This window comes from Gopherus evgoodei, chromosome 2 (assembly GCF_007399415.2).
Source record: "Gopherus evgoodei ecotype Sinaloan lineage chromosome 2, rGopEvg1_v1.p, whole genome shotgun sequence".
Lineage (NCBI taxonomy): Eukaryota > Metazoa > Chordata > Testudines > Testudinidae > Gopherus > Gopherus evgoodei.
The window spans coordinates 103,589,272-103,605,364 of record NC_044323.1 but is presented as its reverse complement, the minus strand read 5'-3'; the positions used below and the strand labels follow the sequence as shown (position 1 = coordinate 103,605,364).

Sequence of the window (16,093 nt, the reverse complement as noted above, 5' to 3'; positions counted from 1 at the left end):
CCGAGCTCCCCCATGAGATCTGGGGTTGAGATAGTGGTCCCATCCACTCCGGAGACCTTCGCCTCAGCTCGGGACCTTATTGCCCTGACTGAGCCCACTCGGCTGCCACCCCCGGTACCTCCGGTGCGGGTTGTGTCCAGAGGCAAGCCCATGCTGTCGGCGCCGCCCAGAGACAGTCGTTCGCCATCCAGGTCCCGACGTCTTGGGCGCTCCAGATCCCGAAGCCGCTCGCAGTCCCGGCACCGCTCCCCTCAGCGATACCGGTCGCACTCGCGGCAACGGTCGGCATCGAGACGGTCGCGGTCAGGCTCCAGTCGGCGTCACCGGCACCGCGACTCCAGGAGCAGGTCCCGACGCTACTCGCCGCACCGGTCGACCTCCCGGCACCGAGCTGGTGGCAGGTCCCGGTCCCGGTCGACCTCCCGGCGCCGAGCTGGTGGTAGGTCCCGGTCGACCTCCCGGCACCGAGCTGGGGGCAGGTCCCGGTCGACCTCCCGGCACCGAGCTGGTGGCAGGTCCCGCTACCGAAGCGGCACCCGGTACCGATCAGGATCCCGGCACCGTGATAGATCCCGGTCCCGGTCCCGGTCCCGGCACCGATATGACTCCCGGCACCGGTCCCCGGCACCGAGACGATCCTCCGTGCCGGCCCGCGCGGACCCATACCATCCGGGGTCGGCCCCGCCGTGGCCCTCGAGACAGCCGTCCGTATCTTCTCAGACGGACAGTGGGTATGCGCTCGGCACCGACCGGCAGGCGGCGCTGTTCGGGGATCCGCCGCTGCAAGACCAAGGCCCACAACAGTGGGGATTCTGGACACCCTGGGCATACCATCAGGCCCAGGGCCCCCAGCAGCTCCCTGCCAGACCGGCGACTGCGGAGCGTAGGGCCCCTGAAGCCTCCTTGTCTCGCCCCCCTCCCTCCCCGGAAGGGGAGGAAGGGTCCAAACAGCAGGACTCCGCTGTGGCTCCGGAGGCAGAGGCGAGGGCTGAGGATGACCCTCAGTTGGACACTATCGTGCCTGGGGTCTCCTCATCCTCCTCCCCGGATGAGGCGGTGGCGGGTACCTCCTCCAACAGTCCCCCCCCGCTGGATCTCAGGGCGCACCAGGACCTCCTCAGGCGTTTGGCTCAAAACCTGAGTCTGCAGGCAGAGGAGGTCTCGGAGATAGAGGACCCAATTGTCACCATCCTCTCTTCCGATGCTCCCACCAGGGTCGCCCTGCCGTTCATACGGACCATCCAGGCCAATGCCAATACTATCTGGCAGTCCCCGGCCTCCATCCCTCCGACAGCGAAAGGAGTCGAGAGGAAGTACATGGCCCCTTCTAAGGGGTACGAATATTTACATGTTCACCCGACTCCCGGTTCACTGGTAGTGCAATCGGTGAACGATAGGGAGCGTCACGGCCAGGAGGCTCCGGCCCCCAAATCCAGAGAAGCCAGGCGGATGGACCTCCTTGGCCGTAAGGTGTATTCGGCTGGGGCACTGCAGCTCAGGGTCTCTAACCAGCAGGCCCTGCTGAGCAGATACGCCTTTAACTCCTGGGTGGCAGTGGACAAATTTAAGGAGCTGCTGCCACAGGATGCTCGCCAAGAGTTTACGGCCATCCTGGACGAAGGCAAGAAGGTCGCGCGCACGGCCTTACAAGCCTCCTTGGACGCTGCGGACTCGGCTGCCCGTACCCTCGCGTCAGGAGTTACGATGCGTCGCATCTCCTGGCTGCAGGTTTCCGGCCTTCCGCCGGAGCTCCAGCACACGATACAGGACCTTCCTTTCGAAGGCCAGGGCCTGTTTTCCGATAAGACAGACCCCAGACTTAAGAGTCTAAAGGACAACCGGGTCATTGCGCGGTCCCTCGGGATGCACACCCCCGTGACACAGCGTAGACCCTTTAGGCCGCAACAACAGCAGCACCGTAGGCCGTTTTCCCAGTTCCGCCAGCGGCAGGACCTTTACAGGCGCCGCGGCAGGAACAGCAGGCGCAGGCAGTCTGGGAACCAAGGGGGGCAGAACCAAGGCTCCTCGAAACCCCCGCCTGGTCCTAAACCTTCATTTTGAAGGTGCGCCCGAGGGCGCGGTAACAGTTTCCCTTATGGATCCTTTCCCCCCGTTTTCAAGCCGCCTTTCGTTTTTCCTCCCGGCGTGGTCCCAAATAACATCGGACCGCTGGGTCTTAAGCCTGGTGCAGACGGGATACCGCCTGCAGTTTGTTTCGTTTCCTCCTTCCCGCCCTCCTTCCTCGTCCCTCTTCAGGGACCCCTCTCACGAGCAATTCCTTCGACAGGAGGTGCAGACGCTCCTCAGCAAAGGAGCTATAGAGGCGGTTCCGGAGAACGAGAAAGGCAAGGGGTTTTATTCCCGCTACTTTCTGATCCCCAAGGCCAAGGGGGGCCTCAGGCCTATCCTCGACCTGCGAGAACTCAACAAATACCTCGTGAAGTTGAAGTTCCGCATGGTATCCCTGGGGACCATTATTCCATCCCTGGATCCGGGAGACTGGTACGCCGCCCTCGACATGCAGGACGCGTATTTCCACATTGCCATTTGGCCGCGCCACAGACGCTTTCTCCGCTTCGTTGTGGGGGCTCTTCATTATCAGTTTGCAGTCCTCCCATTCGGCCTGTCCACGGCCCCGAGGGTGTTTACAAAATGCATGGCAGTTGTCGTGGCGCATCTTCGGCGCAACCGTATCCACGTGTTCCCTTATCTGGACGACTGGTTGATTCGGGGCATGTCGGAACAGCAGGTCAGCAGCCATGTCCGCCTGATCACCGCCATATTTGCAAGTCTGGGCCTCTTGATAAACACAGACAAGTCCACTCTGAGGCCCACGCAGAAGGTGGAATTTATCGGGGCGGTCTTGGATGCCACTGTGGGCAGGGCCTCGCTACCTCTGCAACGGTTCCAGACCATGGCGGCGATCGTTCAACGTTTGCGGTCAGCCCCGTTGACGTCAGTGAGGACATGTCTAACCCTGTTAGGCCACATGGCGGCGTGCACTTTTGTGACCGGCTACGCTCGGCTCCACATGAGGCCTCTCCAGCTGTGGCTTATCAGCCGTTACAGGCCGCAAAGGCAACCTTTAGACATGTTAGTCACAATTCCCCAGAAGGTCTTAGATTCTCTCGGCTGGTGGTTGGACCAGTCCGTATTATGTGCGGGTCTTCCCTTTCACCCCTCTCAGCCATCGGTATCCCTGACAACGGATGCCTCAGATCTGGGCTGGGGGGCCCACCTAGGGACCCTGCGGACACAGGGCCTGTGGTCCCAGGAGGAGGTGGGGCTCCACATCAACATACGGGAGTTGAGAGCGGTCCGCCTTGCTTGTCAAGCGTTTTGTCATCAGCTTCAGGGTCGTTGTGTCGCCGTGTTTACGGACAACACGACGACGATGTACTATATCAACAAGCAGGGCGGCACCAGGTCCTCCTCCCTGTGCCACGAGGCGATACGTCTCTGGGACTTTTGCGTAGCCCACTCCATTCACCTCAGGGCTTCCTTCCTCCCTGGAGTACGGAACACTCTGGCAGATCGATTGAGCAGATCCTTCCTGTCACACGAGTGGTCCCTTCGCCCGGATGTCGCTCTCTCCATTTTCCGGAGGTGGGGTTATCCCCGGGTGGACCTCTTCGCGTCCAAGGGGAACAGGAAGTGCCCAGCGTTCTGCTCCTTTCAGGGCAGGGAGCCGGGGTCGATAGCGGATGCCTTCCTCATCCAGTGGTCGACCCACCTGTACTATGCATTTCCCCCGTTCCCTCTGGTCCACAAGGTCCTCCTGAAGGTGCGCAGGGACAGGGCGCTCGTGATCATGGTGGCCCCGGCGTGGCCCAGGCAGCACTGGTACACCATGCTGCTGGACTTGGCCATAGCCGACCCAGTTCCCCTGCCCCTTCATCCGGACCTGATTACCCAGGACCACGGGACCCTCTGTCACCCAGACCTGCAGTCGCTGCACCTAGCGGCCTGGCTCCTGCGTGGCTGACTGGCTCAGAGCTGCGCTGCTCTACGCCCGTGAGAGAGGTGCTCTTGAGCAGCAGGAAACCGTCCACAAGAGCCACATATTCAGCGAAATGGAAGCGCTTCTCCTGTTGGTGCGTAGAGAGAAATCTCCGCCCTATGGAAGTTTCGGTTTCCGAAATATTAGACTACGTTTTGTCCCTCAAAGGGCAAGGTCTGGCTTTATCGTCATTGCGAGTCCACCTAGCAGCTATCTCCACCTTTCACCCGGGTGTGGACGGTCGCTCCGTTTTTTCTCACCCGACGGTGTCGAGATTCCTTAAAGGGCTGGAACGTTTATTCCCTAACGTCCGTCCCCCTGCCCCAACCTGGGATCTTAACCTGGTGTTGTCCCGGCTCATGGGACCCCCCTTTGAGCCGTTAGCTACTTGCTCCCTGCTCTACCTCTCTTGGAAAACTGCCTTTCTAGTGGCTATCACCTCAGCTAGACGGGTGTCGGAGCTCCGAGCTCTGGTGGTAGACCCTCCATATACGGTCTTCCACAAGGATAAGGTGCAGCTGAGGCCACACCCTGCTTTTCTGCCCAAGGTGGTCTCAGCCTTTCATATCAACCAAGAGATTTTCCTTCCGGTTTTTTTCCCAAAACCTCACTCCTCAGGCAGGGAGCAGCAGCTCCACTCGCTGGATGTCCGTAGGGCTCTCGCGTTCTACATAGAGAGGACTAAGCCCTTCCGAAAATCCCCCCAACTTTTCGTGGCGGTAGCAGATCGTATGAAAGGTCTTCCTATCTCCTCCCAGAGGATATCCTCTTGGGTTACGTCCTGTATCAGGACTTGTTATGACTTGGCCCATGTCCCTGCGGGCCGTGTGACTGCGCATTCTACCAGGGCGCAGGCGTCGTCGCTGGCTTTCCTAGCCCGTGTGCCCATCCAGGAAATCTGTCGGGCAGCGACCTGGTCATCGGTCCACACCTTTGCTTCCCACTACGCCCTGGTCCAGCAGTCGAGGGAGGATGCGGCCTTCGGAACTGCAGTGCTCCGGGCCGCGACTTCTCACTCCGACCCCACCGCCTAGGTATGGCTTGGGAGTCACCTAACTGGAATGGATGTGAGCAATCACTCGAAGAAGAAAAGACGGTTACTCACCTTTGTAACTGTTGTTCTTCGAGATGTGTTGCTCACATCCATTCCACACCCGCCCTCCTTCCCCACTGTCGGAGTAACCGGCAAGAAGGAACTGAGGAGCGGGCGGGCCGGCGGGGGTATATATAGAGCGCCATGGTGGCGCCACTCTAGGGGGCGACCTGCCGGCCCACTGGAGTTGCTAGGGTAAAAAAGTTTCCGACGAACGTGCACGCGCGGCGCGCACACCTAACTGGAATGGATGTGAGCAACACATCTCGAAGAACAACAGTTACAAAGGTGAGTAACCGTCTTTTTGAGCCTTCTATATGTGAAAGTTGAAGTGTGTGTGTGTGTGTGTGTGTGTGTGTGTGTGTGTGTGTGTGTGTGTGTGTGTGTGTTTAAGCTTCATTGTTTAATCACCAATAATAATAATTATAATTATAATAATAATAAACCTCAAAAATATCAAGTAAACAGCTGAATAATCAGCTATAAACACAGTAATGAATGCATTGGCTGGAGGAACAGGACTTAAATTAGAGAAGGGGATAAACTTTTGGGGTCATTAAGGAGACAACAGGTATGTCCGTACTCCAGTGTGATTCCAGCTCAGGATAGGCATGGCTGCGATACCTTTAATCTAGCTAGTGCAGCTAAAGTGGCAGTGAAGACACAGTGGTTTGGACTTTGGCATAGGTTGTACAGGCCATAGGTTGGGCTAGCTAGATTTAAACTAGCATGGTTATGCCTACCCAGGCTGCAATCACACCTGTGGTTACAGTATAGACATGCCCCTGGTGGGAGAAAGAAAAAGGGTTAAAATTTGTGCCATCAGTGCAGTAATGTCTTACTCCAGTTCTTGCAGCCAGACAGCTATAATAACTTGTGCTCGTGCTGCTGACAGAACAAATACTGCCAGAGAGCCTGGAGGGGGAAAACAAGAAGCAACATTGACCTTTTCTAAGGTCATGTGTTAAAGCAACCCTTGCTACTTATATTTAAAACAAATCCAATAAAGAAATAACCCCCACAACTCCAGACTCAGGGCAATAGAAGTATCACTGTCAGGGGGAATCACTACAACTGTGATATTGCCCATCTTGCTGCCACTTAATTCGCAGCATGAAGTGTGTTAGTTGTTTTTATAATGATATATATTTTATTTTTAAGAGCAATATTAAACTAATTTTATACCACTTGGAGCGAAAAGGAGACTGAAATTAGAGAAATCAGTAGCAAAATGAAAATGGGAAGAATGTACCTTGCCCCTCCTTGTCTTTTGTACAAGAGGGACTGTTATTTTTTTAATCTTATTCCACTTATGGGATGTGTATATTTTATTTCTTACAAATAGGGCTGATCTTGGGGAAATTAGCTGGGTATTTAAAAGAAGGGAAGGGATATAGAATACAGAATGAAAAACTTATGTGGAGAAGAAATGCAGTTATAAATTTAAACTTCCCTAAGTGGGAAAGGCAATTACGGAGCAAATAACCCTCAGTCTCATTGACCTTTACTTTCTTATGAAGAGGTTCATATCATCACAAGGATAATTGTTCTTGAACAATTCCTCCAATGTTCTAAGCACAAACTGGCTTTACTTGAATGTCAGATGTTGGTCCTGCCAGCCATTTGTGTGTTAGTGCAAGAGGGATAGGGAAACTATCTTAGGGTGTTTAGGGGGAATGAAACAACTTGTGGTACGTGTGCATAGTTACAAAAAGGGCACCTACTCTAGTGGCTTTATTGATATGCAAACCAGTTCACTAGAAATTGAGCTGGACTCATTTCACTCTGACTACCAGAATGCTGTTGACTGGTAGCAACTTGAGTCACGGTTAATATGTAGTGGGCTGAAGTGACCTTTACCAGCCTCCTGAGTCACCCACACATCTCCTTTTCAAAGCTCTGAGGTGGAATATTCTCCAATAAATATTTTTAGTGGAAATTTTACCCATTAGAGCAACATCCTTGCCAATAATTGAAAAACTTGATAAACAGAAACTTCTCTTCACATTTTGATGCAGACCGTTCTATTCCTCTTAAACGCTAAGGCTAAATGAAGCAATTATATGTCTCCATGTATTAGTTATATTCATAATGATGAGAAGATCATTTTCCTTGGGATTATGAAAACAATCTTTTCCTTCTTGGCTGATTGTGTTGCATTATCTTTTCAGATATGTGCACTTCTTAAGTGGCCTTCTGTCTGGATCTGTGAAAATGAACACGACTCCACTCTTCCTACACTTTGTCATCCTTCATGGCATCCCAAGCTTTGATGCTGGAGGAGGTACATTATTTCACTTGCCATTTTCAAGCCTTGCTCCTTTTGTTTCACTGCTCTCTTATCAGGATGGGCAAACCAGTACAGTTCAGAGAAGAACTCCCTTAAAGCTTCCCCTCAAAACAATCTCAGACCTTTCTTGAGGTTTGGGGAATTTCCATTAAGGAACAACTCCTTGCTTCAAGCTATTCTTGCAAACCAAGGGATGAGAAAAACCCAACAGAACATCTAGGCAAGGGCTAGTGTCTGAGGCTACGTCTAGACTACCCGCCGTATCGGTGGGTTAAAATCGATTGCTCAGGGATCGATATATCTCGTCTCATCTAGATGCGATATATCGATCCCCGAGCACGCTTATATCGATTCCGGAACTCCACCAACCCCAACGGAGTTGCGGAATCGACAGGGGTAGCCGCAGACATCGATCCCGTACGGTGAGGACGGGTGAGTAATCCAATCTTAGATATTCGACTTCAGCTACGTTATTCACGTAGCTGAAGTTGCGTATCTAAGATCGATTTCCCCCTGTAGTGTAGACCTGCTCAGAGTGAGAGTGGAGGAGCACAACTCTCTAGTTCTGCTAAATGCAGAGATAGCACCTCCTTCTCACCTTCCTTCCAGTGGGCTGAGGGACTTCCTGTGCAAGTCCTGCCATCATCTCCCTGACATCTGAACAGCTATGTTCCCCTTACGTGGGAAAGTCTCAGTCCTGCTATCCCACTCCAGTGTAAGAGTTACCTCTGCCTATTTAGAGTGGTCTTCTTCCTCATACTCCACTACTGGGCCTCCCGAGGAGGTGGCCTCAAAGCCTGTTTCTACAGTCTGCTCGGATCTGCTGTTCTGGGCGGTGACATGGGCCAGCAAGAGCATTTTGCTGAATCTGCTGTTCTAAATCTTAAAAAGCACTCTAGCGCTTACACTCCAGCAAGGAGGCTCAGGAGAAAAAGTAGCAGGCCACTGACGTCACTACATAGAATCATAGAACTAGAAGGGACCTCGAGAGGTCATCTAGTCCAGTCCCCTGCCCTTGTTGCAGGACTAATTATCTAGACCATTCCTGAAAGATGTTTGTCTAACCTGCTCTTAAAAATCTTCAATGATGGAGATTCCACAACCTCCCTAGGCAATTTATTCCAGTGCTTAGCCACCCTGACAGCTAGGAAGTTTTTCCTAATGTCCAATCTAAACCTCCCTTGCTGCAATTTAAGCCCATTGCTTCTTGTCCTATCCTCAGAGGTTAAGGGGAACAATTTTTCTTCCTCCTACTTGTAACAATCTTTTTACATATTAGAAAACTGTTATCATGTCCCCTCTCTGGCTTCTCTTTTCCAGATTAAACAAACCCAATTTTTTCAATCTTCACTCATAGGTCATGTTTTCTAGATCTTTAATCATTTACACTAGATATACAAGATCCACTAGTGGGTGATACTTAAATCTGCACTTAAGTAAGTGCAGCTTCATTGACTTCATTGCCCTTTAGACTGGCCACAATGTTTTTTATATTATGAGTTTTGCAAAAATATGATTAAAAAGTAAATGATAGTTAATTTCAGTCAAATTTTCAGGAACTTTTTCAGTGGAAAAAAATCCAAAACAAAATGTTTCATGTAAATTTATTTTTGTTTTCTCTTTTGGTCGTTCCCCACTTTCTCCTATTTATTTATTCTTTTCCCCAGTAGGCGATAGGGGATTAGAATTGAAAAAGTGGGCAAAGTGCTACTTTCTCTCATTTTCGAACTTTCTTCCCGCTTTCTCCTCACCTGGCTATTTTTCCATGGGGAAAAAAAGGTGGAAAGATTGAAAAAACAAGAGAGACTTTTTTCAGAATGAAATGAATTGGGGTTTTTTGTTCCATTTTGAAAAAATGGCCTGAAAACTTTCAAAAGAAGTAAAATGTCACATCTGTCAAAAATCCATTTTTTCTTAATTATTTTTTCAACAAAATGTCAACCATCTCTAGCCTTTGCATCCACCTACACCAGGTGTGAATGTGGTCCAATGTATCTGTTGTATGTTCAGGAAACTCACTAAATGTGTATTTAAAAAAAATTACAGAATTAACAAAGAATACATGACTCTCTTTGCTATTTTTGCAGTTTGTCGCCCCTTTCTAAAGATCTACCAGGCTATGCAGCCAGTTCATACATCAGGAATATAGTAAGTCTTAGTTATTTTCATCTCTACATGAATGTAGTTCTCCATCCTTTCGGTTACAAAAGTTAAACCATTTTTTTCATGAGTTTATTGTTTAAAAGCACAACTATTATTTAAACATCTCCCCTTTTCTTCTCTTTCCTGTTAAGCAGTGTAGGGCCAGAAAATCAAAGCAGAATCTGCATTGCTATTGAGCCAGCCCAGCTACTGAAAGGAGATATTATGGTAAGTAATTAATTCTGATTCCACATAATTAATTGTGCCTTCTAGATGGTGATTTAAAAATAAAGACAATCATACATTTTTGCACTCTTGTAGAAAGAGAATGAGAAAATTGACACTGAGGCATGAGTGGGTAGGTAATTAAATTAGTTTTACTCAGCCTCTTGGGTTTTTATGTTAAGCAAGAGTTTGCTTCAAGCAAGAACCATTTCATGAAGACAAAACAAACCATTACTACCAACTTTCCCGTCATTATAGTGATATTCAGTATGGTTATGTTTATAATGGTATTTCCATTATAAAACACATTCTGGAAAGTTTTTTCACTCAGCCTTAACATTTTCTTTGGCTTGAAATTTGACAGCAAGGAACTACTTCTTTCATTTTACTTTCAAAGAGTGGTTTGATCAGTGTTCTGTCGTATTTTGGGGTAAGGGAGTGAAGAAGGGTACTGGATAAAAAGCCTTTGGTTTCTGCAGACATACAATATAGAACACCCCGCTACACACAATATATACTGTATGTATACTAAGTATAATTATAGTAAATGATGCAAAAAATCCATTCTTCTCTTACTCACAAGTTTCTAAAAATGAGGCAGTTATGCTGAAAAATGGAGGAAAACAAGAAAAGAAAAGAAAAGAAAACAAGAAAAAATGGTTGTCATCTCTTCCAAACTTGTTTCATTGTACCTACATGGTGGCAGTGTGTGTGTCACAACCAAGTATAATTCTCCCACTGTAAATTCGCCCCAGGCCCCCAGCACTGCTAGTGTATTTCAGAAATGTTTTCATTTTTCAATGAAATCTTTGAAATGAGATGAACATTTTTTTTCTATTTCTCACTTTTTTAAGTCTTCCCCTCCACGACTTTTTTTTCTAACAGAAAATATTTATGTTTTTAGTCTTATACTAAAGTGCCTCCCACATTCTAGGTACTTGAAGAGTTTCAGATTTAGCAGTAGTACTACTTATCATATGAACCTCAATGCCTGGACATAGGCCACTGGGTTATACAGAGAATAACCAACTTCATTCTGATTTTACCAGTGTATTGCCTTGTGGCACAAACCGGTAACACACTATATGCACAAGTTTGAGAAATGTTAATCATACTGGAAGCCACTTTATTAGGAAGTCAATGCTTTATTCCATATAGTACTATTTCCTAAACAAGGCAAGAACTCAAGGTCTGAATGTTTAGATTTGACTGAGCAAAACCATCAGTGGTTTCAGATAATGAAATCCATAAGGCTCAGCATCTCTAAGTGTAAGGATTTTAAAAACCAATGGACCATGAAGTAACTGATTTATTACGTCAGTGGTTTTTACAGAAGATAAAACTGCAAGATTATACAATGCACTCTGTATATGTTCTCAAATCAAAGGCTAAGGGTTTGTCTACCCAGGAAGTTATTCATTATTAACTCTCTGTATGGACACTCTAATGGTGTAATTAAATCCCTTATTCCAAATTATCTTAATCCACTTTGGAAGTGGTTTAAAATAAATGATAATGATGTACTCTTATTTGGTAATAAGAGCAACTATACAGAGAGTTAATCAGAGACAGCTGATCCACTTTATAGTAACACCCTATTTTATGCCAGATTATACATGTAGAAAAGCCCCAAATCATATATATGATGTTGCTAATTATAACTTCCAGTTCGGCATACACAGTCACTTTAATGCATGTTTAATTTATCTCTAAGCCCTTTGGGATATCTTGAGTTAGAGAGATGGATTATACAACCATATAGTACTCTATCCGAGTCTATAAAATCTATGTGTTAGCGATAGGATGAGCAACCTTTATTAGGTCCTCTGTTCAGCATCCATCTAGCCAAGACAAGATTTACTTCATAGCATATGATCAACTGTTTTGTGACCCAAAGCATACATCTTCCACCTTTTCCATTGAGAGACTATTCCAGTCTAAAAGATCCGTGTATCTCCTGATATTTAGTCTAACTTTTCCTTGGCTGAGTTTCATTCCTATATGAAAAGATGGATATAAATGGATTCTTTGCTAGCTCTTGGCACAATTGCATATGGAGAAAGCTGGGTTTGAGTTGAGAGACTAGATTAGGAGGTCAGACTAGATGATCTAACAGCGCTTTCTGGCTTTAAAATCTAATACATAAACCTAGGAATTTTGGTTTCAGGTAGATCAATTTCAGAGAATTGCACTTGAGGAAAGAATGTTGATCTTCAAGAATCCCTTTATTCTGCCTTCTGGCTGCTGTCCTTACACCTAAATGCTCGCAGATATGGGTTTATGACACACATTCATATCTGGATTTAGAATACCCCATAGTTTGGGCCTGTTCAGATTTGGGTTTTGGATCTATAACAACGAATGATGGTGGATCTGCAGATAGTCACAATGAATTGGTAAGGGGCGGGAGGCTGAACATAACAATGAGGGCAATATTATGTATATCTGAGAAACCAAGAATAGGAGGGTTTGGGTTTTTTTCTCCATAATCCAGGCCCCAATCCTTCAATGAGCCCCCTGAGAATCCTCTCAAGAGGAGCTCATTGCAAGTGCAGGGCCCAAGTGTCCAACCTAATGGATTATCTGCGTAATTTCCCTCTTAGGACACGTTAACACACATCAGCAGCTACTTCATTAAGATGTGTCTTACTGTGATTTTAACAGAAGACTGAAAAATAATAAGGGACAAAAGGTGATTTTGTCCATGTCAACCTAGAATCTAGTGAAGAAAAAAAAAAGTTAAAGGTAGTTTCAGGTACTACATGTGCCCCTCCACTTCCCTGTCAACTATTATGGTTTTTACAAACATGTGTTCTTCTTTTTTTAAAAAAATCCTTTTTCTGTCACCACTTTCTGGAGTAGGACCCATAAACAGGGGGATGCTGTCTGGGGTTCCAGCTCAGTAAAGTATTTAAATATGCTTAGCTATAAACGTATGAGTAATCTCATTGACTTCAGTGTGGTTACCCCCATGCTTAAGGTTGTGTATATGCTTAACTTTCTTGCTGAACTGGATCCAAAAAATGCATGATAGTGTTCTGATCTCAACTACATAGCGATGAATTGGAGTAATTCCACTGAAGTCAACATGTACTCCAAATTTGAACCTCTGTATCTGTGACCAGAATGTATCCTATAGTACCTTTATAAGTAGGCAAAATATTCCGATTTACTAGTGATACAAGGCTTTGGATTTCTATCCAATGGAATGAATATTCTGGTCAGAATTATGACCACAGAAAATGAAGAACTTGGAAATATGTAAGTGATTTCTGGGAGGGGAACAAAAAAAAATTGTAAAGGTGTTGATATTATTGAAAATGGGTTTTCTCTCTCCAGTGGCCAGTTAGCTGGGGAGGGTTCTGTATGTGTGCAAAGTCAGACTTCTCAAGGTCTGGAGAACGTCTTGTGCTTTGCAAATCTTTAACTTTCTGCATCTGCAGAAACTCTCACCTATGACTCTTTCATGAAAATGATGTGCCATTCAAAATATTTTCAGGAGAAGGAAAGCCAGTGTCTTCACCTCTAACTCTCTCAGTATTGATCCCTAAAGTTTAATTCAAAATGAGTTGTATTGTCTCTGGAGGTCTTTTTTTCCCTCACAAAGCAAAATTGAATGGAATGATAGTTACAGCTCCAGTCTGACCTTAAACTTGGAGCAGGTCGTTTTTGTCTTTTCCATACACTCTTGTCAACCTTGTCAACCTTTCATCATTTTTTACTATGCTGGGCCAAATCTTGAAGTTCTTCCTTAGGCAAATTACTATCATGTGTGATGGCAGGCTGCCTGAGTAAGGATTACTGGATTTGGCATATAACGAGTAGGCTATTTATTCCTGAGTTCAAGCATCTTGATGGCAATCCTGCCTTATGTTTTGTAAAATCAGAGGACTACTTGATGGTGCTAGTTTGAGTAAATTACCGCCAGCCACAGACAGGGCCAGCTCCAGGCACCAGCTGAGCAAGCTCATGCTTGGGGCGGCACATTCTAAGGGGCGGCATCCCGCCCAATCCTAGGGTGGCACAACCCCTTTTTTTAATTTTATTTTTTTTTTGTTCACTGCTCCAGCTGCTCTGTAGGGAGCAGCAGCGCAGAGAAGGGGAGTGCCCTGCAGCAAACTCGGCAGGGCAGCCCCTGTCCTTCGATCCCCGCCGACCGGAGCGGCGCGGAGCCCTCTCGGGAGGCGGCGCAACGCTTGGGGCCGTGGGGTGAGTGCCCCGCTGAAGCACTGGCCGCCCCCTTCTCTCTCTCCCTCCCTCCTCTGTCCCCCCACTAGACTGGGCGTGCACTCTGCAGCACAGGGAGTCCCCCCGGCTCCTGCAGCCCTGCAGGGTTTTTTGTTTTGTTTTTTCCCCCGCTTTGCCGGCCGCACCATTTCCCCCCCCCCCCAGCTTTGCTGCTCCAGCCATGAAGTGTTTTGTTTTGTTTTTCTCCCTGCTTTGCCACTCCGGCTGCCCCCCCTCTCCTTTTTTTTGGCTTGGGGCGGCAAAAAAGCTAGAGCTGGCCCTGGCCACAGATTGTCTGAGAGTTAAAAGAGGTGTAATAAAGGAACCTCTTGACTGAAAAGGAGTTTGTGCCCTATGCCCCAGTATTCAAGTTGTTAAGTAAAATAAAATAAACATCTTTCCTAGTCTTTTTAATATGTTCTGGGGAACTTTCTTCGTCTTAGTTTCCTTTTCTTTTTTTTCTTTTTTTTCTTTCTAACATAAACATATTTAGCTCTGTTCTCTGAGAATCTCAATGCTCTTCACAAAGATGCATATTTGTAACCTTAAGAGCCTCTCAGTGTCACTGGCAGAGGGCCTACTATACAATAATTCCTACCAGGCCTGACACACATTCACTGCCCTAATACACTGTCATAATATGTATCTAAAAGGTATCATGGAAGGTATTATATGTAAACTGGCCCCAAAAATCTTTGTGTGATGTATGTACAAGTTGGGTGCAAAGAGTTATATATGTGTGCTGGAAATATGTTCTTAAAATGTGTTTGGGAGGTAGTGAATACATTGAATCTGCCCCAGACAAAGGAATGTGGAGTTCCTTTTCTGGCTGGCTTGATTATAGGTACAGGACAGTGAAAGTACATTTATATATAAGGTAAACAAAACAATCAAGCTAACAAGCGGCAGCTTAGTGGGCATGCTGATGAAATCTGCACCCCAAGAATCTTTCCTGGCTCTTGAGCCAAAGACAATTTATTTTGGGTAATATAAGGGGAGCAAAAAGGTAATTTAGTTATCCATCACTTTGGGCAGTGATTCTCAACCAGGGGTATGAGTACCCTGGGGCTATGCAGAGGTCTTCCAAGGAGTACATCAACTCATCCATGGTCACACAGGGAGTCTGGCTGAGCCAGGAATTGAATCCAGGTCTCTTAAGTCCCAGTCCAGTATCCTATGATCAGTTTGAGCTATGTGGCTTTTGTCTGGTGTCAAGGGAAATAGATTTAATGGAAAATAAGGAAATGTATTTTTAAAAAATTACTAAAAAATTATTGAGATTTTTGTCCATTTTGGAGTTATTGACGGGTGTCCATTAATTCTTTCATGGGACTTTCCATGTGATTTGGAGTTTTATAAGTTGACTTGCTTTCAGGTATTTGCACTGTGATTGCTGTATAAGAAAAATGGATTAGCTGAGAGAATAATTTTAGGACTGTCTGTGTTCACTCCCTCTTTCTCTTACATAATAAACACATTCAGCCTTCCTCATCTCTGTATAGATTTGAGAGATACATCATCAGACTGTTACAGTACAAACTGCTCCTATAACTTCACTCCCAGAGAAGGGTGTCCTTGTGCAATTCAACAATGATGTCAATGAAGACATAGGAGCATAATGATGTAAAATCAGTGTAAGTGCGAGAAGATTCAGACCCAGTATGTTCATTAGATGCTTTTTAGTTTCATTCATTCAAAAATATGCTTAGTTAAACTCTAACAAATATCCCTCACTGGTGTGACTCCATGTCTCAGTAGGGGCCTGACCCAAAGCCCAGGGATTTCGGTGGACTTTGCAATTGGTTCATCTTGGCAATTCAGACCTATCTGCCTTCAAAAATCAAAGAGACACGGTGAGTGCAGAAATATCTTTTATTGGACCAATTTCTGTTAGCGAAAGAGGCAAACTTTCAAGCTCTACAGAACTCTTCCAGCGTGGGTAAAGAAGACCTAAAGAAGAGCTCTGTGGATCTCAAAAGCTTGTATCTTTCACCAACAGAAATTGGTCCAGTGAAAGATATTACTACACCCACCCATTACTGCACCAGATATCCTGGGACCAACAGCTACACAGTATTTGAAAATCAAGATATAATAATGCAGAGAGACCCAACTT

General features: G+C 46.6%; 1 protein-coding gene across 6 annotated transcripts in view; it reads left to right on the top strand.

Moving 5' to 3' along the window:
- The window catches only part of TNS3 (tensin 3), a 438,738-nt gene that overhangs the window by 268,982 nt on the left and 153,663 nt on the right, over positions 1 to 16,093 (top strand). For 5 of the 6 annotated variants that reach the window (XM_030551450.1, XM_030551451.1, XM_030551449.1 and 2 more), the window contains 3 exons: positions 7,265 to 7,377; positions 9,471 to 9,531; positions 9,678 to 9,753. In XM_030551450.1, coding sequence (XP_030407310.1) covers positions 7,265 to 7,377; positions 9,471 to 9,531; positions 9,678 to 9,753 — 250 coding nt within the window. The remainder of the gene's footprint in view (positions 1 to 7,264; positions 7,378 to 9,470; positions 9,532 to 9,677; positions 9,754 to 16,093) is intronic. The other variant, XM_030551448.1, reaches the window with a different exon arrangement.